At 39.7% G+C, this 27881-nt stretch overlaps 1 protein-coding gene across 11 annotated transcripts in view; it reads left to right on the plus strand.

Moving 5' to 3' along the window:
* Window positions 1–24653, plus strand: part of asph (aspartate beta-hydroxylase) — a 43981-nt gene extending 19328 nt beyond the window's left edge. For 3 of the 11 annotated variants that reach the window (XM_029118429.2, XM_029118431.2, XM_029118428.2), the window contains 11 exons: window positions 510–578; window positions 1350–1568; window positions 4165–4233; window positions 6031–6072; window positions 7900–7974; window positions 15012–15074; window positions 15908–16939; window positions 18947–19060; window positions 20120–20152; window positions 20546–20590; window positions 22197–24653. In XM_029118429.2, coding sequence (XP_028974262.2) covers window positions 510–578; window positions 1350–1568; window positions 4165–4233; window positions 6031–6072; window positions 7900–7974; window positions 15012–15074; window positions 15908–16939; window positions 18947–19060; window positions 20120–20152; window positions 20546–20590; window positions 22197–22204 — 1769 coding nt within the window. In that variant the 3' untranslated portion in view covers window positions 22205–24653. The remainder of the gene's footprint in view (window positions 1–509; window positions 579–1349; window positions 1569–4164; window positions 4234–6030; window positions 6073–7899; window positions 7975–15011; window positions 15075–15907; window positions 16940–18946; window positions 19061–20119; window positions 20153–20545; window positions 20591–22196) is intronic. The other 8 variants (XM_029118436.2, XM_029118432.2, XM_029118443.2 and 5 more) reach the window with 5 other exon arrangements.
* Window positions 24654–27881: the final 3228 nt, after the last annotated feature.

Here is a 27881-nt window from a genome sequence, read left to right on the forward strand (position 1 = left end):
TCTGACCACTTTAATTATAAGGCTGAAATTATTTACCCGCTCTCAGAGATTCTGGTTAAGGATGTAACACACAGCCATTCATTCTGTTGTCTGTGGTGAAGCAAATCTTTTTTGTTAGTGGTTCACCTGGGAAATAATTTTATCTACTTAACATTTTGAAGCACAATGATCAACAATCTCTATGGGAAAAACTTGTGTATTTGTATTAACAGAAATAAAAATTTAAAAATACGTATGTGGTCGAAGTCCCTCATCAAGCCAAATCCCCAGTTAATCTTTCAGTTTATATCTTGTCATAGAGTAATGAGACTACTGAAAAACGCTGTGTGACTCTGATTTAGCCCACTGCATCAACAAGTAACAATTTAACCATGCTAGTGCCTCCCTTTCTGAGCAATTGTATAGAGTATAGTACTTTATAGTACCATTTCAACATTGCTGTCCAACCCCCATTCCACAAATGATTAAAGCCTAATTTGGGTTTATTTTCTTTGGGGTTAATTTGCTAGGTAAACTTTCATCCTACGATACTGATGGCGATGGCGACTTCGACGTAGAGGATGCTAAAATACTGCTAGGCAAGTTCATACATTTTTTAACTGCACTGTTATTTACTGATGACTGTTTGTGTGATTACAACTGATTTGGGTTTTCTTTTGCATGGCTGACTTTTGGTTTACTCGATTTGTACCACTGGACTATTTTTGTCAATTGTGCCAAACGAGCTAGGAATCCACAAGCTCAGCATGTGCACGGTGTGAAAACGTGTCGTTCTTTTCCATTCTGACTGTTGCGTTTCAAGCCCAAACCACACACGTGACATCCAGTTTTCTCATGGCCTGGTAGACACATGTAACAGTTATTACAGGGCCAGACCAGTGCATGCTTTAAGAAAAAATATTTCCAACAAGTACTTTGTCTCATCAACCATGTTGCTTTTTATATCATTGTAAAGCTGCTGTTTTCTTTCTTTGCAAAAGGCAAGAACATACATCTGGAGGGCTCTGAGGAGGGGGGGGGGGGGTTCATTTTCTGAGACTCAGCCTTCTCTGCTGCCCTCTGCCATAAAGACATAGCTCTGCTTTGTCACCCAGAAGGCTGCCTGTCTGGAATATCTGCGCTCACCTCTGCTACAATGTTAGTGATAGGTTCTGCATGCATCCATTTAAGCTAAGCTATCGCAATACTCTCCTCTTTTAATCGCTAACACTGCTTCATGCAACCTCAAATCTAGTTTCCCTCGCTGCCTAACCTCGCTTAAAACTTTCCTTCCTTTCCTCCCTCTTTTCCTGCTTTTCCACTATCTCCTTTCTTTCCCTCTCTCCTTGTTTTTCCTCTGTTTTGCGTAGGCCTGACGAAAGATGACAGTCAGGAAAGCTCAGACTCCTCCGAGGAGATCCCTGATGTGTTAGCGGAGGAGGGCTCTGATTGGTTTCAAGGCTTCTTCACCTTCCTCTATGGTCTCATAAACCCATTTGAACCGTTTGAGGATGAGGAGGGAGCAGCAGCGGAGGAGGAGGAGGAGGAAAGCGCTGGCACTTCTCAGACAGAGGGGGTTCAGGGAAAGAGTTGCGTGATCTTAGGACTTCACAACCAGTAGCCATATCCCTTTTGGCATGAGGTCCCAGGTGGCCATGTTGGCTGAAACCTTTTCCCTCATTTTCGTCTGGAGCATTCAAGGGTAGAAAACTAATTAATGGGGTAAAATTATTATTAGAAGGGTTTAGCCAGGGAGAAGTTGGCCCTTCATCCTTTTTAGTGGGTTTGCTATGGAGAGCTGAAGACAATGCATTCAGGATTTTTTATGCACTTTCAAAATGCCAGACTGAATAATGCTTTTCTATGGAATGTGCATTTCCATTGAACAGACTGCTTGCGATACCCAGCAAATGACCCAACTTATGCAATTAACGGTTGCACTTGGACAACAGATTGGTTTTCTTTTTTCCAATCTCAGTACTGCATCCCCTACGGCATATTCACTATTTATCCAATTAGGATTTAGGGCTGTCCTCTTCAAAAAATAATATTTTATAGACTAGATGTTGACTGTTCTTTCGACTAATTGTTTATAAAACATATATTTTTCCATATAGATGCCCTATGCATTTTTTAGAAATTCCTGGTTGTCACGATAGCTTTGAAAGTAATTTTCTTTTTATTGACAAAAATGTAGAAAAACTGGCCTATATGTGCTATGTCAAAATACGTAATTTGTATTTGCCCCATTAGTTAATACATTAATTCTGTTGTTTCTGTGTTGCGCTGCAAAACGTCTCCACACTGGTGCAGACAGTCGCAAACAATCAACCAGTTGACTAAATGGTCCTGTTAGGAATACTAATTGTGTTGTGTATTCCTTTGTAGGTTTGTAAATGTATTGAGTTTAGCTATTTATTCCTGTCTTTCTAGTCTTTTGTTAAACACAATAAAAACTTTTTAGATAAGCTTTAGCCAATAAATTATGTGGTTTTTGTGAGGGTTGTTTTTTCTTTCCATGTTAAAGCGATTCACTTATGCACTTTATAACATTTCTTGTTCTAAGTCAACAGCTGGCTGGATGACTTATTTCTCAGCTGGTCATTTCTTGTTAGCTGTCAAACTTTGATAAAGGTAACCTGTTTAAGAACTAGATTTCGGTTGAGTATAACTGTTTTCTAGAAGTCGTAGGACAGTCTTGTGTTGTTGCGTACACAGCCTAAGTTTGTTTTGGTAAAAGGCACTTTTTTGCAATTCATAGAGACCTTTATGGATATAAACTAGTGGGAGAATGATCAAGGGGTTTGAGTGGGGAGTTAAACCCTGGCCTCCAGCAGTGAGGGAGATTGTCTAACCTAGGAGCGTTACTGCTAAACCATAGCCTCTTCATTTTTCAAGGGCCTTTGAAGAATTCCTAACCTTGTCCCAAGGTATTGCAGCACAGCAATATTGGCTATTGTTGGACACATTGGTCAAAGTGTTCCACTAGACCTTCTGTGAGTAAAGTGTCAAAACAAGGTGGGCATTTTTACATTCTTTCAGAAACAGAACATCCCAAAACATTCAATCATAACCTTATTCCTCAGATCCCTGAGCAGGGTCAGTCAATGCTGACTGTTCTTGGCCCAAATTAGAGGATGGGTAGACTCACCCAGCTAGTTCAGTCTTCAAACTCTAAACATTGTAAATTGTTTAACCAAAGAATTCCTGTAGTATTTAAGTATATGTATGGTCAAATATGTCTAAGACTACATTGCCTGTTTTTCTGCTAAGCAAACTTAGGTTTCCAGTAACCATTAGCTAACATGTCACAAAATGTTCAGTAAAGAATAGCACAGGTGAGATTCAAGAAACCTGCCCGGGAAGCTTTTTTGGGTGCTGTCCATTACAGGATTCAATTATTTTAGTTGTCAATTTCCGTTAAATAAATGTGGGGTACTCTTGACTTTTGGCATCCTCTGACCTGCTGGACAAGCTCATGGTAATGGATGTAAATGAATTAATGAAATCTCTCACCAGCATATACTGCTTTGCAGCTGTACTTGTGATGGAGCATTTGCTTCCCAGTGAGGTTTAGCATGTAGCATGGGCATGATTTTGAATTGTCAGATTTTGTTCTGAACACTGGATTTGAGTGTGTTTGCCTAGTGTTTATTTGAAATGGTCAATGGCTTGTTACATTCCTTTAAAAAAATATTAGCTGAACCTTGGCGCGCTTGGATGTGCGAAAAAGAGGTTATTCAGGTGCCTTTTTTTCTCTCAGAACACTTCAAGAAGCTCCACCGATTACACCAAAGGTTGCCCTTTATACGATGCATAAATCAGCAAATTACATTAATGGGAAGCATGTCCGTTAGAGAACCTTTCTTAAGGATGTTTGTAACCAGGCCCTGGATCTGACTAGGAATGTAAATGAGCTCATTGATACCATTTTGTTGTCTCTCAGTACAATTTGAAGGAAAGTGCTAACTAGCTTTAGTGAAATCAAAGTTAATTGTGATCGCATTCTAGCAGATACTGTAGACTTCCAGTAATTGTGCTTATGCTAAATACTATTGGCTATCGAAACCACCACAAAATAGGATGCATAAAGAGATATTGATTTCCCCAAGGTTGTCTTTAACATGGCTAAGTTAGTGTTGATTTCTCTCAATGGTTGTAGTATTTTTCTTTTTCTTTTTTTAGACAACTTAGTCAGACCAGAATCTCCAAAAACAACGATCAAGAGAGAACCACCGTCTACTAAGACAGAAGGTACTTTGTTTGGGATTGTGTGTCCACATAGCGCTTTTTTTTTTGTCAGACCGCGTAAGCAGAGCCAGCCAAGAAGAGCGACTGTCGCTTACTGACTGATTGAGTGACTGACTATCCCTTGTTAAATAGTGTAGTGGTTAGAAATGCAGACCGGTGTTCGGGCTTCACCACAGTCAAAACAAATTATACATTAGCATTTATTCAGGATAGACAAACACTTTGCTGGCTACCACCTTCAGTAGCTACGTTATAGTAAGCCTAAAATAAAACTGTCTAAGGTTATATTGTGACTTTCTGGTGGATTTTCAAAGTACGCATCTGTGTATGCTTTTTGTGGTAATGTAGATCACAACCCCTTGCACAGTAAATGAGGAGGGGTTTCCACGATTCTCTTTTTACCTGACGAGAAAGTAAGTTATCGTCACCTATTTTGATAGTTATCCAGATCAGCCATAACACTATGACCACAGACAGGTGAAGTGAATAACACTTGGAATATATTAGGCAGCAAGTGAACATTCTGTCCTCAAAGTTGTTGTTAGAAGCAGGAAGAATAGGCAAGCGTAAGAATCTGAGCAACTTTGACAAGGGCCAAACTGTGATGGCTAAAAGAGCTGTTTCAGAACATCTGCAGCCCTTGTGGGGTGTTCCTAGTCCACAGTGGTCAGTACCTATCAAAAGTGGTCCAAGGAAGGAAAAGTGGTGAATCAGCGACAGGGTCATGGGTTGCCAAGGCCACCAATCCAACAGATGAGCTACTGTAGCTAAAATTGTCAGGGTTGTTTTGGCAGCAAAATGGGGACCTACACAATATTAGGCAGATGGACGCAATGTTATGGCTGATCAGTGTATTGTGTCAATGTAATTCACAAATGAGAGAAACTAACGTTGTTATGCCACAAAGTGAAGTAGCTTTGGCAGTGTAAATTTCATCTTCAGTCTTGCTAGCAATTTCTCAGTTCTTATGACTATTCCAAGTAGTATGTTGGTAAATACTAGTTAGCCTATTACTGGCTAATAAGCTGTTAAAATGGCCAGTGACAAAAGCCATGCATTTCATAGATGCTATTTGTGGTGGAAGTAAACTTAAGAAACGTTAGTCAGTTTAACACAATGTGTGACAAAATTATCTATTGTCGAGATGCTATACAGGCACTCAGCACACGTATAGCTTAGTGGCGTACTGTAGTTGTTAAAGACACAGCCTGTCATATAGTAGATCCCGGTTTGAATCAAGTGAGGGCTACAACATTCATCCCTTCTAATTGAGGGCTGGCCAAACTAGGTTTGCCTCATTCTTTTTTTTAGTTTTTTATGTTGTCTTCCATGCTCTTAAAATGTGTTCTACATTTTGGCCAGCATTGTGTCTGCTTTTCCATGTGATCAGCATGCAGATTACACTTTTCTGGGGGGCCTGTAACTGAAGTGGCCTCAATTTTACTGCTAGCTTCCTTAATGCTTTTTGGCCATGCTGGACAATAGTTGATTCAAGTGGATCCAAGTGCTTACTCTCAATACTTCAAAAGCTGTATGATTGTGAGAGCTTAACCTGGCCGAATAAGAAGAATGTGCCTAGGCGTTAGCTTGCCAATGTGTTTGGTGAAACTGAGAGGTAAAAGGCTTTCCTCCACGTGGAATTCATTGGTTGCTCTTATACTGCTAAAACAGTTTTCTCTTGCTCTATGTAAGTCTTTCAATTTTTACTGTTCCTGTTGCTGGTTGAGCACCAGTAGCAAACAAAATACAGCTGTCTACGACTATAACCCTATTACAACTTTTTGTTTTTCTTAAACTCAGATGGAAAGCCAGAACATGTTGCCAAGAAAGAAACCAAAAAAGGTATTGCATGAGGAGCTGTGTGGGTTCCAATGTGCTGTAGACATTGAGCTAAAATAAAGTCTCATTTACTGTAGCTCTAATCGCCATAGTGTGGTCTTTTGAACTGACATTAATTGGTAAAGCATTGAATTTTCTGAAATGATGAGTTCTCCTTGGCATTAACAGATTACTTCTAGCTGCATGCTGAATTGAACTACCCATTTTTGCTGTTAAATGGTGTTTGGAATTCACCCTGTCAGTGATATGCTGAGTGTTTCATTGAACACAACTTTAGAACTATTGGATCAACGAAGTCTGATCTGTGTAGTAAGCATTGTTTGACAAAAGCCTACGTTCTTAGTTACATCATGTCCCTTAAATGTTGATAGAGTAAATTGTAACAAAACCTTTCTAAATTGCACAAAGGTACCACTTACTGTCATCCTAATAGACCCAGTCAGCAAATCAAAACATCCATGGTGCTTTGCAACCTACTAAATGCTTAGTGTTGCTGATTGCAAAAAAACAGCTAAACAGTATTTTCGTATCCCAGAAAACCACCTGACCAAAGATGTGGGCTGGAAGTTGAAGGAGGCCCTAAAACAGCAGCTGGCAATGATCCATGAGAGAGTGGAGGCCAAAAAGATAGCTAAAATGGCACTGGCTGAGGTGAGGAACATCCTTGCCAAGGAAGAAGTTCAGGTCTTCAAGAGCAAGGACATGGCAAAGAAGGCCAAGGTTGCAGTGGCAAGTAGGCTGAAGGTGGAGGAGAAGATGATAGAGAAGGAAAAGAAAGAGAAAGAGGAGAAGGATAAGAAGGTCTTTGAAAAGATTAGGCAAACCAAACAGCAGAAGGAGGATGAGGAAGAGCGCAGAAAAGCTAAGGAAAAGAAGCCGGGCAGAAATCTAGAAGTGGCCAGTAAGAAGGCAGATGAACCAAAAGGGGCTAAAAGTAAAGGGGCAACTAAAGCGTCTGCCCAAAAGCAAAAGGTGTCTGACAAGAGAAACAGGAAATGACCTTTCACACATTGATGTACCCACCAGGTCATACGAATACCCACCAGGTCATACATGTTGATTCAGGATAAATCCCACCTTTGAGTTCTTCAGTGCCAAACTCCTGCAGATGGGAGTTGGAAACCCCCTAGTGAGCTGGGTGTAAATGTCTGCAATATATAGTGTGTAGTTTTTTAGCTCCTGCATACCTTTGAGTATCATAATACTGTCCTCTATACTAGGGTACGTGCAAGGTGCTATATGTTTACATCAGCAAGATTAGTCACTTATAAATATACTTATTTATTTTGCCTCTAACATGGAATTTGGGGATTTTTTAACCAAGTTATACATTTAAAAAGAGAGGCTGTGTGTCCTTTGTTAATAAAGTTGCTGGATCCATCAAAGTTTCCATTGTTTACCTTTTCTCTCAATGTTCAATAAGATGTTTTGATGTTACACCAACAGGTATTATGTGCATTCCCGCGGCAATTCTGTTTTGCTCAAAGGGGCAATTCCTCTGAAATATTTCTGCTGGAATACCCTTTACTTTTGCTCTCCTTTTCTTCTCTCTTGACTCACAGCATATCACAACACAATGCACATTTAGTTGAAGTGCAAAAGATAACCCAAATCAATATTTTTTTCTATGTTTTCTTTTGAGTTTAGTTTTTTTTCCAAAAGTGTATGCCTATGACCTCCCTATACCTAAATCCTAATTTCCATGACTATGTAATTACGTAGCTACATACTGTGAAATACTATGCTATTTACTGGCAATTTTGCAGATGCGCTTCTGTACATGTTGCCATGTCATCCTTATCCCACTGCGTCACATGTAAAACCCCTCAGGACTGACAGAGAAGGCTACCGGCATCTTTACCAATGAGGAAGCACATGGAGAGGCCCCTGCTGCACCTGTGGAAGGTACAACTCCTGGGGGTCCACACACAGGCATACATTAACTGTAAACCCATGAGAGGTGGCTATTGGACAAGGCACCTAGTAGCACTGGTGGGGTGCAAGAGCACATCCAGATGCAGCAAAAAGTCCAGATGCTCTGTTTTTCATACTGTAACATAACTGAGTACCTTATTTGCTTAAATTACAATTGCTTGTGTTTTCCCTATATCAGACATTTCTGTAGTCTCCTAAATCCTTAAACCTGTAACTCCTTGCTATGGTTGTGTCATTTGAACTGTAGGTTGACTTGACAAAATGGCATCCAAATCCAGGCAAACAAATCCTCTGAAGGCTTTAAGGGGCCTGTAGTAAACCTTAACCCTCAGAACTGTGTCCACACCAAACATTGCACTGCTATGGCTTTATCCAAGAGCTGGAAATTACACTTGAACAGACATGTAGCCACCTGTAGTAAGTTTGTTTTCCTTAGAGTGGATGTCATTAGTTGGGGAAACATCAGCCATTCTTGACCCATTAACCATTTTGATTCTGATAAGCTGGTCTTGCCAATCACATTACACAAATACATTAACATCCCATTGTTTAAGTTATGTACGCTGGGGTGTTGGTGTATGTCTGATAAAGATGAACAAAAATAAATAAATGTTGTGATATGCTCCATACTAGGGGTTCGACAAAAAATTGTCAGGGCCGATACCAAATAATTAGTGATCAAGGAGACCAATGACTCGGGCTGTCGCAAAAATTACATAATTGCCTGATGCAGTTTTTTTATCTTTTAATCTTTTTGCACAAAATTAACCATATGTTTCCTGCATAAGGGTTTTTTAGGCCAATGTTAGAAACGTCTCAACAAATTATGTTTTGATCAGTTAGGATGTCATGGGAGCAGAAGTGTTAGACAGCTCTGCGGAAAGTTGTAGGCGCAGATTTACTGAAATTTGTTTTCTTTATTTCAGTATGTTTAAATGTAGTTTAGATTTTTTTTTGCTATGCACACTAATGTAATTTCGCATCATTATTGTTTAATAGACAAACACGTTTCAGTCACTTATCTGTTGCATCAACTGTGATCGACAAAGGAAGAAAACACTCAAGCGTGTGTAAAATATTTGTACTAATATTGTATGTCATTTTGTCATTTCCATCCATATTTCCTAATTAGATAGAAATTTGTTGTCCCATTGCTCATTAAACTTTGAAACACGTTTTTGCTACTTAAGGAAGGCTGTTTCAAATTACTAGGCTATAATATTTGCTGCAGATCGAGGTGTGAAATATCACGATGTACAGTGAAATGTTATTGTCAGGGATGTCAATAGAAATTCATGTATAGGGGGGCTAAGCCTCGTTTTGGGGGGTCTGAGCATACTTCCCAAAACATCTTTTCATAATGTATTTTTAAAGTAACAACGAGTGTAAAATCTATCCAAATAAGGTTATTTTTGGTCAAGGTTGGCTAGAGGTATACCTGTCTCATAGTTTGTGTTTGACTCTGATCTGATACGACTTCAATCCTATCCAAATAAATAAATTACAAAGGAGTCCACTCTGTCCTCATCCATCCAACACTGACAAAAGGCACAAAATCGGCTGTACTATGTAGCCAAATTACTTTTGTCAACTATAGTTTATAGTAAATGAACATCTACATACAGTACATAATCTGTTTCTAAAAGAGATTTTGGATTCATTCTGAATCATTTCAAAACCGATTTAGTCATTAGCCCATTCATCTCGAAATGAAGTCATAAAAAAATCTATCATAATTAAAAAAGAAACATTTTAATAACCGGATCTCCCTTCCTCTGAACAGAATACGTTGCAATATGTTAACTTCAAACCCTAACAAACATGAATCTGTGAAACATACACTGTTTTGCCACTCTGTTCCGTTGAAACAAAGAATTAAACATAACTAATCTCTAACCCCCTTTTCTTTACATCAGTGGTTCCCAACTCCGGTCCTCGAGTACCCCCAACAGTACACATTCTCATTGTAGCCCTGGACAAGCACACCCAATTCAACTCAATGAGAGCCTGATAATTAGTTGACAAGTTGAATCAGCTGTGCTTGGCTGGGGCTACAATGAGAATGTGTACTGTTGGGGGTACTTGAGGACCGTAGTTGGGAACCACTGCTCTACATATCCAACAGCAATTTTTTAAAACATCTTGTACTGAGTAATCATTTGATCAAGTCATCAATGTTTATGATTATTAGTGACATACAAATGTTAGCTAGCATGGGAAATTAATATTTTCAGTAGTTGGTTAGTGAAATAGATAAAAAAAAAAATAATACAACCCCCTATTTTCAGCCACCGTCCCCAATTATTGGCCACCTTACTATTTTATTTATATTACAGTACACTTCTGATCTTAGCCTTCTCTGAAGTTTCTACTAGAAAGTTGTAGCTTGCTTTCTTGCGTTCTGGAAAAGAAAAAAACACTCTACTTTACATGATGCCTGGTCTGTCGTGCAAGTCGAATTTCAGGAATTGGTAATTGCCTAAACAATTTCCATACATGACATTTTTAAGAGTTCAAAAAATGCCGGTGGGCTAGCTGAAACAATATATTGATTAGCAAAACATGCCGTTGCTTTTCAGTGCAAAACATACCGTTGCTAAAGCTCCCCTAAAATAGGCCTAGCGACATCCCTGGTTATTGTCATTGGTTTGCAGTTGTGTTTTATGAACAGCAATTGTTAACAACATTGATTTAGTGATAGTTTGAACACAACTGCACTGCTCTGGGCAGTTTTTGGTTTTAAGCCAAATTTGAAAAAGGTGATTATTAATAATTTGGAGGAGGCAAATTGATGGATTTCCTTCAGAAAGTTGGCACTCAAATGTGTAAACACCACAAATTGGAAAAATCATATCTGGATCGTGACAGCCCTACCAATGACCAATATTTGGGGCCGACGTACATTTCCGGTAAAAATAAAATGTTTACTGTCAAGGTTATAAGTAGCACAAACACCAACATGCAACTTTCTTTACATGCATTTAAATACTAGAAAACAGAACCCTTAACCATTATATTTTGTAGAATAAAGTGCAAGGAGCTCCTTGTTGCATTTCTTGTAGATTTAAAATAATTAACTAAGTAGTTCCCCAAATCGAGTACCTTTTACTGTTTACAATCTGTCAGGTTTCTTTCCTGTAAAAAGGAATTAATAAAATAAAACCACTAACTAGTGTAGCCATCTGCAAAGAAAGGGGGTTTCAAGAGAAATTTAAGAGGGTAAAAAAACTAAAATATTCTTAAATTATTAGAGCACAACAATGCTTCACTTATACCAGCACAAAAGCATTGGAAATCCTTTGTGTGTAAATTGGTACCAATTATATGAATGTAATGTATTAACATGATAGCAGAGAACCTGTCATTCCAAATAACATTAATATTGGCAAAGTATTTATTCTATTGTGTCATGCTTACCAGCCTTGGTATATGTGATGTGCAAGAATTAACGTTATGTCAAGTTTTTGCTAATCAGCTGGCTAAATAGTTGGTAAACAAATAACCTTGTTAAAGTTACAGTAGCTATCTCATTCAAATAACGTTGGATAATTAATACAAAGACTCAATGTTAGCTACTGGTGTAACACACTCACATTCATGTAGTTTGCTAGGTAAACAGTGCAAAAATAGGCAACAGAATTTCTTCACAATGGAGGTGAAAGCTTTAAAATTTGTAAAGTTGATGTTACTTATGCTTAACCTAGCTACCATCATGTTAAAATTTAAAAAGAAATAAGGGTGAGTATTCTATGTATTAATTGTTACCATACTAAGAACGTTTGCTATCTAGTTGCATGAGGACTGACATTGTTACACAAAAATGTTACTGCATAAATAAACTCAAACGTTAGCGATAACTGTCTTTTACTGCAATAAAGCACATTTAGGCATTGACTTTGGCAGGAAAAGTATGACTAATTTAGAAGTAATTGTTTTCGCCTCTGTTGAATAAAATCCCTAATCATGTTCACCCTATTAAACGAGTCCTGAAATGACATACGGTGTTGATTGGTTAAACATCACAAGTAAATAGCCAATCTGATAGTACTGTAGGCGGGACATTGAACCATAAAGCAGAAACCTTTCAGAGAGATGTGGCTGCTGGGGAAGTGCATTTAAAATTAAGTATTTAATCAGCAATCATATTGGATCCAATTATCGGCCAGGCTTATCAGTCGACCCCTACTCTATACACCCCCTCTTTCTCCAAGATAACAGTGAATTACAGTATGAGACTAACGTCACTAAGCCTTTTTCTAAAATGTTTTGTTTTTGGTGAACACAGTGGGAGTGATGTTAGATATTTCAACTTGGTGGTGATTTTTAACAAGGCTAAAAGGACCAGTGGAAGCAAAATGTCTCCATAACATCAAAGACCCACCACCATATCTGACAGTACGTACAGGGTTATTTCCATTCAACTAGTGCTGTGCATAGCCAGAGTTTCATGTTTTCATATCAAAGAAATGTAAATAATGCCAAACTGCCCTGTCACCTGGATTGGAACTAGTGATTTTGTGGTTTGGTTGAAAAGATTATACAAGAACCGAGCATAACCTGATACATACTGTGAAATAATGGTAGTTCGTCTTTGTATGGGGGTATTTTGCTTCCACTCGAACTAAGGCTACACTAATGTCAAGTACCACACCGTTTTATCCAGAAATCAGGTTTCCTCTGCTAGGGGACTGTCACTTGACTAGTGGGCTTTTCAGTTAGAAAATAAGCTCATGCAAATAAATTGACTACAAAATCCACGTTTGTCATGAACATCTCAAGTCCCTCAAGACTTGAATCCCATTGAGAACCTGTGGCCTCATTTGAAGAAGATTTTCTATGGAGGGGTGGTCTAAGATCCCTTAATGTGCTCTCAAATCTAATAAAAATATATATTAGCCAAGGGTGATCCAGTGGTCTAACCCACCACCTCCAGTGAACGTGTACTGATGCGGGCATTGGGTTTGAATCTGTCTCACTGCTCAAGTTAAAGCATAAAAATGATCACAAATATAGGAAAAGGTTTAAAGCTGTTATACCTGCAGTGGAATGTTTGCAAAGTAATGAAAACAAGACAAGGACAATTTTGCTTTATACCAGTACTATACACTCACCTAAAGGATTATTAGGAACACCTGTTCAATTTCTCATTAATGCAATTATCTAATCAACCAATCACATGGCAGTTGCTTCAATGCATTTAGGGTTGTGATCCTGGTCAAGACAATCTCCTGAACTCCAAACTGTGGGCGAAAATGCCTTGTTGATGCTAGAGGTCAGAGGAGAATGGGCCGACTGATTCAAGCTGATAGAAGAGCAACTTTGACTGAAATAACCACTCGTTACAACCGAGGTATGCAGCAAATAATTTGTGAAGCCACAACAAACACAATCTTGAGGCGGATGGGCTACAACAGCAGAAGACCCCACCGGGTACCACTCATCTCCACTACAAATAGGAAAAGGAGGCTACAATTTGCACGAGCTCACCAAAATTGGACAGTTGAAGACTGGAAGAATGTTGCCTGGTCTGATGAGTCTTGATTTCTGTTAAGATATTCAGATGGTAGAGTCTGAATTTGGTGTAAACAGAATGAGAACATGGATCCATCATGCCTTGTTACCACTGTACAGGCTGGTGGTGGTGGTGTAATGGTGTGGGGGATGTTTTCTTGGCACACTTTAGGCCCCTTAGTGCCAATTGGGCATTGTTTAAATGCCACGGCCTACCTGAGCATTGTTTCTGACCATGTCCATCCCTTTATGACCACCATGTACCCATCCTCTGATGGCTACTTCCAACAGAATAATGCACCATGTCACAAAGCTCGAATCATTTTAAATTGGTTTCTTGAACGTGACAATGAGTTCACTGTACTGAAATGGCCCCCACAATCACCAGATCTCAACCCAATAGAGCATCTTTGGGATGTGGTGGAACGGGAGCTTCGTGCCCTGGATGTGCATCCCACAAATCTCCATCAACTGCAAGATGCTATCCTATCAATATTGGCCAACATTTCTAAAGAATGCTTTCAGCACCTTGTTGAATCAATGCCACGTAGATTTAAGGCAGTTCTGAAGGCGAAAGGGGGTCAAACACAGTATTAGTATGGTGTTCCTAATAATCCTTTAGGGGAGAATATATATCCACTTGTTGGAAAATTACAATATAGCTCAGCATCTGTGTTTATACCGCCTCTTTCCTTATCTTTATGAAGTGTGCCCATTCATTTTTGATGTGACTGTGTATCATTATTGTTCTTCTTTATCATTGATGTTCCAACATCCTCACCCCTTATGTACAAATTAGGGGTGGAGCCGAATACGGTATTCGGAAAGGCACAAATAACATGGTTTTTACAAATACTTATTTCAAACAAATACTTAAATATTTGTATTCGGGAACAAGAAAACCGTTATATCAAAAAGCTGCGTTTTCTCATGAGACCGCAGTACATGCCCGGATGAGTGATTGACGTTCAGTCGGGGGAGGGGAAAAAAATAAAAGCTTTTTGTACCTTAACTGGGTTCCAAAGGCAATTTATAACTTTCAGGAAGTGGAGTTTGATGGGGATAGTATTTCATTACGCTGCAATCGGGTGAACCAGCCCTAACGCAAAAAAAACCCCCGAATTTTAAGCCTATTTTGAATTTTACTCGAATACAAATACAAATACTTTTCCCTCCTTAACAAATACAAATACAGATACAAATACTGGCTGCTTTGCACACCCCTAGTACAAATGTTCTCACACCACTATATAAAACGGCTACAGCTAGAAGCTAATTTTGATTTAGAAAGCAGGATTCATTTAGGGTCAAGAATAGTTTTATTTCTTTTGACATCATAAAAACAGAGTGGTTTCCCACTTTTGGAAAGTTCTGTTGTAAGAGTGACACAATGTGTCTGATAATGCCTTACAATCTTTGTTCAGGTGAATGTTTTTTTTTTTTAACCACCTTATCTCTCACCCTTTTCCCCACTCCACTTTGCTATGCTGCACCAGAACCCATTGTCGAAGAAGTGATTGAGGCTACTGAAGCAGAGAATGCTTTTGCTTCACCACTAGGTGCGTGAGCTTAATTTATTTCTTGAATGTCTGATTTCTGACTTGAATTTGCCAAGCTGAAGGATTTAACCAATATCATGTCACCCATTGTAATTCTAATTTTGAAACAAAACAACTTTGATGGAATGATTTTGCAGACTTCCACATTATCAGCAAGTTCGGGCCACTTTGTACAATGTTGACAACACTTTCCAGCCCTAAGAAAGTTCTGTAGCATGGAGTCTTGAGCGATTCAAGAATATATACAGTGGATATAAAAAAATCCACGCACCCCCGTTAAAATACCAAGTTCTTGTGATATAAAAGAGTATTAGTTTAAGGGTGTGTACACTTATGCAACCAGGTTATTGAGTTTTCTATTTTTTATTTTTCCCCCTCAAAGATTTCAGTTTGTTTTTCAATTGAATTATTCACGTTATAGGTCACATTAAAGGTGGAAAAATATCTGACATGATTTCTTTGTCTCATTCTTTTACATCACAACAACCAGGCATTTTAACAGTGATGTGTAGACGTTTTATATCCACTGTAAATCTTATTGTCTCAAGGTAACGTCTACACCACATACCTCCTTCTCCGTGGTATTGTGGAAAGCCAATGACCATAACTGATCTACAAATCACCTTGCAAAATAAATAACTCCCCAATAAAAGCATGTAAATGGTGGCCATTTGTCAACATATTGTGTTCATGGAAAGCTACCCTTTTTGTTGTCATTTAGCAGATGTTCTTATCTAGTGCCACTTACAGTAGTGTGTGCATACTTTTGTTTGCTGGCTATGCCAACTGCACTACACTGGATCAGTTGCTTTGATGCTATTTCTTCTCCACAGAGCCAGAAACAGAATCTGAGTTTGTTGAGGAGGAAGAGCCTGAAGTGGATGAGCCTGAAATAATTGAAGAAGAGCCTGAGGTTCTTGAGGAGCTGGAGGCTTTCGAGGGGGAAGCAATTGTTGAGGCCCCAAACAAGGCGGTTGTTGAGGAGGCTTCTCCCGTAGAAGAAGAGACTGACCTTTTGGAGGAGGAGGCTACCTCCATAGAAGAGCCCATAGCTGAAGCGGAGGAGCCTGAGGTTCTGGAGGAGGAGCCTGAGGTTCTGGAGGAGGAGCCTGAGGATCTGGAGGAGGAGGTGGAGCAAGAGGCTATTGAGGAGGAGGCTGAACCTGTCAAGGATGCAGCTGCCCCTGTTGAAGAGGTGATTGAGGAAAATGTTGCAGCTGAAGAGGAAGCTGAACCTGTCGAGAAGGAGGTTTCTGAAGAGGCGGTTCCAGTAGAGGAAGAGGCTGTTCCAGTTGAGGAAGAGTCAGTAGAGGAAGAGGCCGTTCCAGTTGAGGAAGAGTCAGTAGAGGAAGAGGCCATTCCAGTTGAGGAAGAGTCAGTAGAGGAAGAGGCCATTCCAGTTGAGGAAGAGTCAGTAGAGGAAGAGGCCGCTCCAGTTGAGGAAGAGTCAGTAGAGGAAGAGGCCGCTCCAGTTGAGGAAGAGTCAGTAGAAGAAGAGGCCGCTCCAGTTGAGGAAGAGTCAGTAGAGGAAGAGCCAGCTCCAGTTGAGGAAGAGTATGCTGAAGAAGCTGCCCCACTTGAGGAAGATGCGGCCCCTGCAGAAGAGGTTGTTGAAGAAGCTGTCCCTGAGGAAGAGACTGCACCTGTTGAGGATGAGTATGCTGAGGAGGCTGACCCCAAGGAGGTAGAGGAAGAGGCCGCCCCTGAAGAGGAGGAGGCCGCCCATGAGGAGGCAGAGGAGGATGCCGCCCTTGAAGAGGAAGAGGCTGCTCAAGAGGAGGAAGATGCTTCTCCAGTTGAGGATGTTGCACCAGATGAGGAAGCCGTTGAGGAGCCAGCAGATGAGGCGGCAGCAGGGGAAGAGGGTAAGCAAAAATTATACAGAACCATTTTTATTCCATAATTATACACGATCAGCCATAACATTATGACCTCTGACAGGTGAAGTGAATAACACTGATAATCTTGTTATCATGGCACCTGTCAGTGGGTGAGATGTATTAGGCAGCAAATGAACGTTCTGTCCTCAAAGTTGATGTGTTAGAAGCAGGAAAAATTACCAAGCTTAAAGATCTGAGCAACTTTGACAAGGGCCAAATTGTGATGGCTAGCCTGGGTCAGAGGTAGAGATGGGCACGGATAGTCGAATAACCAAAATGTATTTACTATTCGAATACTTGTGTGGGTGTGGGTGTATTCAATTAACCCCCATTTTTTGGTTGAAATAAATACTTAAGTATTTTCTAAATACTTTTAAAATTCCAATATTTTTTTTTACATATGACGATATACCGTGACATTTTAAAAATGTATATGTTTTAAGTAGTTTATATCATGTGCTCATTCACACGTGTTTGTTTACGTTCCTCAATCAAAGCGGTAGTAGTGTGGTCGGTCCCAGTCAATCAGAATGACGCATTATATACTTATTAGCCTACTGTTAGCAAGTGGATGAAAGTCAACTAATTCAAGGGAAGATGGAATATATTTACTGAATTAATGTTACCTCCTGAAAACGCTACGAAAAGTTCAGCTGTGGAATCCAAAGGCGGTTGAGATTGCAGAAAACAGTTGAGTTAAGCAAATGGCATATAGCTGGCTAGCTTGGCTAACTAGCTTCTCTAGACTCTTCCATCCAATAATCTTAATGTTGTGTGTTGATTAATATTGTCTTCTAGTTCTGTAATATTGCATGTCAACCACACGTCTTCCTTCATACACGCAGTCGCTTTTTTGTCACACGATTGGTCATTGAGCCGATGTTACATGAGGACAACACCCAGTCCTTCAAGCGTTATGTAGTAGTGCTCGTGGTATCGGTTAACCAAATACTATTTGAATAACAACATATACTATTCGGATAGTAAAGTATGGTCCAATGCACATCCCTAGTCAGAGCATCTCCAAAACTGCAGCCCTTGTAGGGTGTTCCCGGTCTGCAGTGGTCAGTACTGCAGACCTGGATCTAACAGACGAGCTACTGTAGCTCAAATTGCTGGAAAGGTAAATGCCGAAAGCGCCTACAATGGGCACGTGAGCATCAGAACTGGACCACAGAGCAATAGAAGATGATGGTCTGGTCTGATGAAACATGTTTCCTTTTACATCACATGGATGGCTGAGTGCTTGTACATCGCTTACCTTGAGGACACATGGCACCAGGATGCACTATGGGAAGGAGGAAAGCGGTTTCATGGCAACGGTATTCCCTGATGCATTGGCCTCTTTCAGCAGGATAACGCGCCTTGCTGCAAAGCAAAAATGGTTCAAGAATGGTTCGAAGAACACCACAATGAGTTCAAGGTGTTGACTTGGCCTCCAACTTGCCCAGATCTCAATCCAATCGAACATCTGTGGGATGTGTTTGAAAAACCGGTCTGATCCATGGAGGCCCCACCTTGCAATTTACAGGACTTAAAGGATTTGCTGCTAATGTCTTGGTACCAGATAACACAGCACACCTTCAGAGGTCTAGTGGAGTCCAAGCCTTGACGGGTCAGGGCTGTTTTGGAAGCAAAAGGGGGACCTACACAATATTAGGCAGGTGGTCATAAAGTTATGGCTGATCAGTGTATCTGGTAACAAGCTGTAAATCTGATGAATCCCTTTCCTTTTTTAGAACTCACTCAGGTGCTCAACACCAGGTGCTGCATTATAACTGTATACCCAAATTATAATCTACTACTCAGATACAATGTTTATGTTCCACAATAGATGTCAGAAAGAGGCCACCTTTATGCCGAAGTATTGGCAATACTTGTATATCCTGTTAATTTAGTTCTACTTGGCCTTTATTTGATGCTCGCACATGTTCAATCTGGATGTTTTTTGTAAAGGAAGGAGTGTGTTTTTAATATTCCTTTGGTCCACAGACGCAGAACAGGATGAAGCGGCAGAAACAGAAGAGTTGGAACATGCGGAGGAAGTAGAATCAGAAGCTGAATCAGAAACTCATCAGGAGATGGTACATCAGGATGAGCTAGCAGGTATGTGTTGTAACCATTGACTTAGATCTCAAACCATGCTACAGATATTAAGTTAATTAAATTTTTTTATATGAGCCCACTAAGACAAATAAACATTAGTGTTGTATTCTTAAAGTCTAAATTACATTTTACACTGTCTCAATATAAAGTCAGTCCAGTTTAAATACTCTAAGTAGAATTCCAGTGCAAACATCACAATTTCCCATATCAAATGCAGCCCAGACAACCTTTTTTTTTTTTACATTCTGAAGGGGGATTGTATATTTTATTTTGGTGGGATCTAAGTAAATCAAATATAGTATGTCAAAACAATTTCAGTTAAATGTGTTTGTATCTGGAAATCTGGTTTTTGTGAGGATGCTATGTGAATGTTCATGGATTCTTCCAACACCTATAGAATTATAAATCCTCGGTAGGGCAATTTATTATCCACAGCACTGATAATAACAGAAATAGTATATTAATCATTTTTAAGTATGAATCTTAATATCCATATACCACTATCTTTTAAATCCATTGTACAGTAGCATACTCCGGTTCAAAATGATTAATTCAAATCTTGACAAGCCATGTGCTACTTATTGTAAAGTTAGCTAACTAGTAGTATCCAGTCTACCCCATATTGTTTTAAAGAACCTGCATAGTGGAAAGGGGGAGGGACTAAAGCAGAGCAGAAAGTCACAGCTTTAGAGTTAAAGTCTGTGTGCTTTTTTGTGTGCTTTATTTTATTTTTGTTTACCTTTCTTCTCCTGGCCTATTGTGTGTGAAACACATCTCACTGCCCTAGACATCTCTGACATGATACGCTCCTCTTAAGGTCACCCCAGGGTGAAGTGCCCCTTTAAGCTGACACATTTGTCAACAATGAGTTCTACAATACAACTTGAACTGGACTAGGTGCAAAGATTGTCTTACAAGGTTGGACTTTTCAGCTGGACAGAAATGTCAGATGGATGATCATGATCAGAGTGGATTTCTCAGTACTGGCTTTTGCTCCTTTTTCCAAATCCTAATGCTAATCTTGCTATCTAACAATAACACTTGATTTTTTTGTTGCAGAGGAGGAAGATGAAGTAGTAGAGGAGTTCACAGGTTGGTGATTTGTCTGTCTGTCTGTGGAAGTGTCTATGTCTCTGTTCTTGTCTGCTTACGTGCCTGTCTACTTTTTCAATGTCTGTGTGCCTGAATGTCTGTCTACTTGGGTCTCTGCCTGCCTGCATTTGTCTATGTGCATGTGTCAGGTTGGTTTGTTGCAATTTGGCCTGTCCCCACCTCCAAAAATAGCTTCATCACTCTTTGGGTTTAGTTAAGTGCATTACGAGTTAAGTTTTAGACTTTAGTTAGTGGTAAATGTTACACAATTGCCAGTCTTCATTTTGACAGTAAAGTGTATGTGTCTGCCTGTTCTCCGAATGGACATGTACAGTAGCCTGAAGACTGTGGAAGCTGATTTATAAATTGTTTAACTTTGGTTTGTTTCAACAGAAGAACTTGCCCAGGCAAAAGAACAGATCAAAGTTGAGCCAACAGGTAAACTTGAACTTGTCATAACTTGAGTGTTTGCATCACCACATTTTGTTTCTAGTCAATTGTTCTGCAACAAGTTCCAAATCAGAAACACAGCCCAGCACCCTGCAGCTCGATTGGGATTCGCCAGAGAACACCAGAATTGGCTGGTCCACCATTGGTGCCCCATTCTGTTCACAGATGAGAGCAGGTTCACACTGAGCACATGTGACAGATGTGAAAGAGTCTGGAGATGCCGTAGTGAACATTATGCTGCCTGCAACATCATCTAGTATGACCGGTTTGGTGATGGGTCAGTGATGGTCTGGGGAGGCATATCCTTGGAGGGTCACACAGACCTCCACATGCTAGCCAACGACACCCTGACTGCTGTTAGGTACCGGGATGACATCCTCAGACCCATCGTCAGACCTTACGCTGGTACAGGACAATGCCCGGCCTCATGACCAGAGCATGTAGGCAGTTCCTGGATGACAAAGGCTTTGATGCCATTGACTGGCCCTCAGGTTCCCCAGACCTGAATCCAATTGAGAACCTCTGGGATGTTATGTATCTGCGCATCCGATGCCACCAAGTAGTGCCACAGACTGTCCAGGAGCTCCCTGATGCCCTGATCCAGGTCTGGGAGGAGATCCCCCAGGACACCATCCGCCGTCTCATCAGGAGCATGCCAAGATGTTGTCGGGAGGGCATACAGGCACGTGGGGGCCATACACACTACTGAGTCACATTATGAGTTGCTGTGAAGAAATTCATGCAAGTTCACAGCTTGTGATTTCAATTGTTTACTTACATTTTCGGTGTGAGTTTGAATCCAGCCATCGATCGGTTGGTGATTTTGGTTTCCGTTGACCGTTGTTACGTCAATTTGTTCCCAAAGAAATACACAATGTACAGTGTTCTCTTAATTTTTACTGAATACAGTATAACTTCAGTAAACCACTATAATTACAGTGCAGCAGATCATGTATCCAAGACACATCTTTATCGTTTTTTGTAGTTCTTCCAAGGTGAACTGTCACTTCTTTTAGTGCAGTTTAATACTGTAGTATTTTTAGTAAGGTTTGGATTTTCCCTTGGATACCACCCAGTTCAGCTAAAAATGCTGTCAGTTTACTGAATTCATCACATCTGGCTGGCCATTGAAATTGTGTCCAGGTTATTTACAAAATTTGTTTCCAGGTTATTTTAAACTTAATATAGAAGGAAAGTTTTGATTACAAATATTAGACAATAACCTTATCTAGGTAGATTTTGTTGCTAGGCATTTAACAATATCGTGTGTAATACAGGTCAATGCATCTGTTAATTTAGGCTATAGCTACCCCTTGAGACTGGTTGTGGAAATACAACATATAAAAAGGCTCTTGCATTTTTCTAATGTTTGTTTGATTTTTCCCGTACATATATGACAGTTACATTTCTTCTGACGTGTATAACTAAAGTAGGAGACCTTGTTTTTTTGTTGTGTTCAAACTAATAGTAGGAAACCCTTAATGTATAATCTCTAGAAGATGTTGTATAATGATCTCAAATGAGCGATAACTGTGAATGATAACTGTTGTTTTATTGTCTCACTTTCACCTACTCACTCATGATCTTTCTACAGAAACGTAGAGTCTGTGGTCTCGCTGCAGAGATGAAACGAGGACTAGCTCACATCACATCCCACTAAGCACGTGCAACCACGCTTCCCCACTTCCAGAGAATGAAAGCGTTGTCACGTCATCCGTCACTGTCTCCATATTCATACACACAATAATTAGTTTTAAAAAAAAGTTTTGTTTTTTGTTCAATTTTGCTTCCATGATTTGTTTTATTTCCATGTGATTTAATAGCAAGTATCACTTTCTGACTGATGTAGGTAGATCATGTGAGGTACACATTTTGACAATTTAGAATTTCGTTTTCCCCCCCTTTTTTCCCCCTCTGTATATACAAGCAGAGGTATGTTGTTTTGCTGGTCAAAAATCTTCACATATCTGAGCCGAGGTCACCAGTGTGGTGTCACACTGTTGAATTCAGCGTCAGTATTGAAAAACCCTTTTTTTTGTTCAACGTGAAGGTACTATGCAAAGCTGCACTGATCTTTTGCGGCAATTTCCCTTTTACGTTTTGCATTACCAGTATGTATTGAGTCAGCATGTTGCATATCCAGGGCAAAGTTATTCTGGCAGGTGACCTCATCAGTCGTGTGTGTGTGTGTGTGTGTGTGTGGGGGGGGGGGTAAAACCAGAAATAATTTGACCTTTTGCCAGTCCCCATGAGGCGAAAGTCAATTTCCGGTTTAGAGTCAAACTTACAATTCATTTTAGAGTTAGAACTGGGGTTTTTTAAGGTGCAGGCGTTGTGGATTAAGTTTAGGGTTAAGGGTAGGCATTACATCTAGGTAAAGCTTAGGCAAAAAATGTACTTTATTGAGGTTAAGGTAAGGTTAGGGTTATGGTTAGGTTTAGACTTAAGATTAGGGCAAGGGAGCATGCAATTTCCATTTTCTGGTCTCCATTAAGGATATGTGTATGTGTGTGTACGTACCTATGTTTGGCGCATGTGTGCATATTACTTTGCAAAACAATCCCTATGAGCTGAAGTTGTTTGAAAGACTTCATTTTCTAATTTTGATTTTTCCCCAAGTCCTTGCCAGTCTCTTTGTCTAATGGTATCTTCTCTCATTCTTTTCCTGCAATGCAAGTTATCGACAAACCAGGCTATGTTTGTCTATGTTTAGGTTCTGTCTGTGTTGGCATATACCATTCATGCTGGTACTTCCAGATACCTGTATTTTAACCTGGGGGTGAGTGAAGGGCAGGGTGTTAGTGGTGTGGTAACTGATCATTCTATGCAGCTCAGTGTGGGAGGAGTTGCTCTGGGGATAGGTCTGACTCAACCCGACCCAGTATGTGTGTTTTCAGGTGTCTCAGGTCCTCCAAAAAAAAATCTGCTTCCAACTCACACAAAGGGAAGCCAAGGATAAAAAATAAATGTTTGTTCCATTTCTCTATAAATGCTTTACCTAAGGTAAGGCTTAAGCTTAATTTGGAACAAAGATTTATGATTGGCTGATTTTCCCAGAGTTCTGGCCCAACCTGTTTGTTGTCCCTCTATATGTTTCCCTGTGTAGCCCTGCAACACCCAAACCAACTGATTGAAGAGAGAGGCTATAATACATACATCTAGAAGGGACCTGCTCACATTAATGCCCTAATGACACCTTACTTGACTTTTGCAAGTATTTACTATTGGTGTTTGTTGTTGTTAATGTTGTCATTGTTTTTACTACATTGGACTACGCAAGCTTGTGCTCTGGACTGTATCTTTGGGGGTGGGGGGGGACTATTTCTCTGTTTTGAAGGAAACTCTGTTTGATGAATCTGTTCCAACTCCTCTGTAATGTTTGTGAATTCACATTAGTGTGTGTTATGTCTTTAAATCTTTCCATTGTAGCAGTTTTCTGTATGTTGTGGTAGTAAGGGGCCTGCCAGATAATGCTGATAATGTGACAGACTAGGAAATGCTGCAATGAAAATCTTCTCTGAGGGAACAAAATAATGGTGTGTTTTGACATACAAGAAAATGGTTTGCAATATAGTTTTCAGGACGTATTGTCATTTTTCTATAACACTAGTGGGTCTTTTTGTATTTCCTAACACTTAAGTCAATGTGAATTTATAACATGGTGTTAATTGCACATGTTAATTTTTCAAAACTTTACAACTCTTCTAGATTTCTAAATAAAATTTACTTTTAAAAACTTTTTTAATTCTGAGAATTTTAAAGAGTGTTCAACTTTTAGATGCCATAATGTGACAGGAGGAGCTGAGCAGCTCAAAACTGACTTTACTCTGAGGAAAAGACATTGCACAACTGGCAATACCAGAAACCAACACTACAATCAACAGAATTTCTTTTTTTATTGCTGTTAACATATGAACAGAGGTTTACATGGTATCCTGCTGTATAGGCTAACAGGTTAAATTATTGTGAAAATGCATCCTGTATGCAGGTTGGACAACACCATTTCTGTAAATGTACATTTTGGGGGCTGCAATAAATGTTTGGGACAACATGTTGATATCATTCTTGTGTGATTGGGTCATACCATGAAATAAGTGCAGTAGTTCACCATACCATGCATTTTAAAACTTTGTAAATACTATAAAAACCTGTTAGACCAAACCGACTTGATTGTTAAAATGGATACATCAAAAGTCAAGAAAAAAGTACGGGGATAGGCTAGCAATTTAAGTTAAAAAACATTGCCAAGAGTGAAATGGTGTGATTGAAATCTCTTGCCCGAGTCTGTATGGTTTTGTGTGAAGAGGGGTGTCACTTCAAATCAATGAGTTGAAGAGCAGTTGTTGAATGACTGTCAATAAATACTTTCCCTGTTAAGGGCCACTAAAGAGCTGCACTAATGTCACCTAAAACTATGACCATGATAAGACAGCTTTGATATGGACCTGTATTTCTATCCTAGTAGTATGAACTACACCCATGCACTAACCATAATAGTTCAGGCAACATCAGGTGAGAAAAACACTAATTAGATACAATGTTACTTTTAACCATTTATAACCGAAGTTATATTCTGATCCACTATTACACAACACCAGCTCTATTTCCACATGCAGATTAATTCTGATGCTTTTTTGATCTTCTGAACAATTGGATCAGGGCAAAATATTAGAATTAGGTTGCATTTAAGTGTAGCCAGTCACTGGTTCTCTCTGTTGTCCTTTAAAGCATTAGAACTGCATTACACATAATAACATACAGTGGGGAGAACAAGTATTTGATACACTGCCGATTTTGCAGATTTTCCTACTTACAAAGCATGTCTGTAATTTTTACCATAGGTACATTTCAACTGTGCGAGATGGAATCTAAAACAAAAATCCAGAAAATCACATGGTATGATTTTTTTTATAATTAATTTGCATTTTATTGCATGACATGTATTTGATCATCTACCAACCAGTAAGAACTCTGGGTCTCACAGACCTGTTAGTTTTTCTTTAAGAAGTCCTCCTGTTCTCCACTCATTACCTGTATTAACTACACCTGTTTGAACATGTTACCTGTTTAAAAAACACCTGTCCACACACTCAATCAAATAGACTCCAACCTCTTCACAATGGCCAAGACAAGAGAGCTGTGTAAGGACATCAGAGATAAAATTGTACACCTGCACAAGGCTGGGATGTGCTACAGGACAATAGGCAAGCAGCTTGGTGAGAAGGCAACAACTGTTGGCGCAATTATTAGAAAATGGAAGAAGTTCAAGATGATGTTAATCTCCCTTGGTCTGGGGCTCGACGTAAGATCTCACCTCGTGGCGCATCAATGATCATAAGGAAGGTGAGGGATCAGCCCAGAACTACACGGCAGGACCTGGTCAATGACCTGAAGAGAGCATTGACCAGTCTCAAAGAAAACCATTAGTAACACACAACGCCGTCATGGATTAAAATCCTGCAGCGCACGCAAGGTCCCCCTGCTCAAGCCAGCGCATGTCCAGGCACGTCTGAAGTTTGCCAATGACCATCTGGATGATCCAGAGGAGGAATGGGAGATGCTTATGTGGTCTGATGAGACAAAAATAGAGCTTTTTGGTCTAAACTCCACTCGCTGTGTTTGGAGGAAGAAGAATGAGTACAACCCCAAGAACACCATCCCAACCGTAAAGCATGGAGGTGGAAACATCATTCTTTGGGGATGCTTTTCTGCAAAGGGGACAGGATGACCGCACCGTTTTGAGGGGAGGATGGATGGGGCCATGTATCGTGAGATCTTGGCCAACAACCACTTTCCTTCTGTAAGAGCATTGAAGATGGGTCGTGGCTGGGTCTTCCAGCATGACAACGACCCAAAACACACAGCCAGGGCAACTAAGGAGTGGCTCCATAAGAAGCATCTCAAGGTCCTGGAGCGGCCTAGCCAGTCTCCAGACCTGAACCCAATAGAAAATCTTTGGAGGGAGCTGAAAGTCTGTAACAAGTATTAAGTTATGATTTTCTGATGTATCAAATACTTATGTCATGCAATAAAATGCGAATTAATTATTTAAAAAAATCATACAATGATTTTCTGGATGTTTTAGATTCTGTCACTCACAGTTGAAGAGTAGCTATGATAAAAATTACAGACTTCTACATGCTTTGTAAGAGGGAAACACTGCTGATTTTGCAGGTTATCAAACACTTGTTCTCCTCACTGTATAAGAGAGTGTGCACACTCATGCAACCAGATTATTGTAAGGTTTTTATTTTTCATTTTTCCCCCTTGAAGATTTCAGTTTGTTTTTCAATTGAATTGTTCACATTATAGGTCACATTAAAAGTGGAAAAAGTGTGTAGACTTTTTATATCCACTGTATATTGATAAGTAAATAAGTGTGTGCCAATGTTCCTTTGTACAGTGATTGATGGTCAAACTATTGAAACAAAAGAGAATGTTTGAGTTTTTTCAGCAGGTCTTTTGCCACTTCTGGCCTTGTTTCAACATGTTGCATATCTACGTGTCACTAATATTTAAGCTAGTATATGTTGTATAGTGCTCTCATCTGAGTGTCTCCCACAAGCCCTTCCTTATTCTGAGGGTTTAAATGGTTGACAATGCCTTTAAATGGTTGACAATGCAAAAAGCGATATTCCTATCACTTTTTGCACATTTTGTTGGGATAAAGGCCTAATTTATAATTTACTACATTCATTTTTGCCGGACCGCATAAGCGGAGCCGGCCAAGAAGAGCGACTGACTGACTGACTCACTCTACCCCTTAAATAGTGGACTGCCGGGTAGGCGACTTGTTTTCAGGCCTCACCACAGTCAAAACAAATTACCCTTTAGAATTTGTTTCAGATATTCAGAAATTTTGCAGATTACAACCTTCAGAAGCTATGTTATAGTAAGCCTAAAGTAAAACATTTTATGGTTATATTGCGCCGATTTTTGGTGCATTGTCCAAGTACGCATCCATGCATGCTTTTTGGGGTAATATAGGCTGGATCACAATCCATTAGGCAGTAAAAGAGTAGGGGTTTCCACGATTCTCTCATCTTTTCACTTGATGAATAAGTCAGTTATCGTCACCTATTGATAGTTATTGTATCAATGTCGTTCATGAATGACAGAAAAACAACACAACTGTGTTGTGCCATGAAATTAAATAGCTTTGACAGTGTAAAGTTCCTCTTCAGTCTTGCTAGCAATTTCTCAATAGCAAATGATGTCTATTCCAACTAGCAAGTTAGTAGATACTATTAAGCCTATTACTGGCTAATAGGCCGTTAGA

Source organism: Esox lucius, chromosome 3 (assembly GCF_011004845.1).
Source record: "Esox lucius isolate fEsoLuc1 chromosome 3, fEsoLuc1.pri, whole genome shotgun sequence".
In the NCBI taxonomy this organism is placed as follows: Eukaryota; Metazoa; Chordata; class Actinopteri; order Esociformes; family Esocidae; genus Esox; species Esox lucius.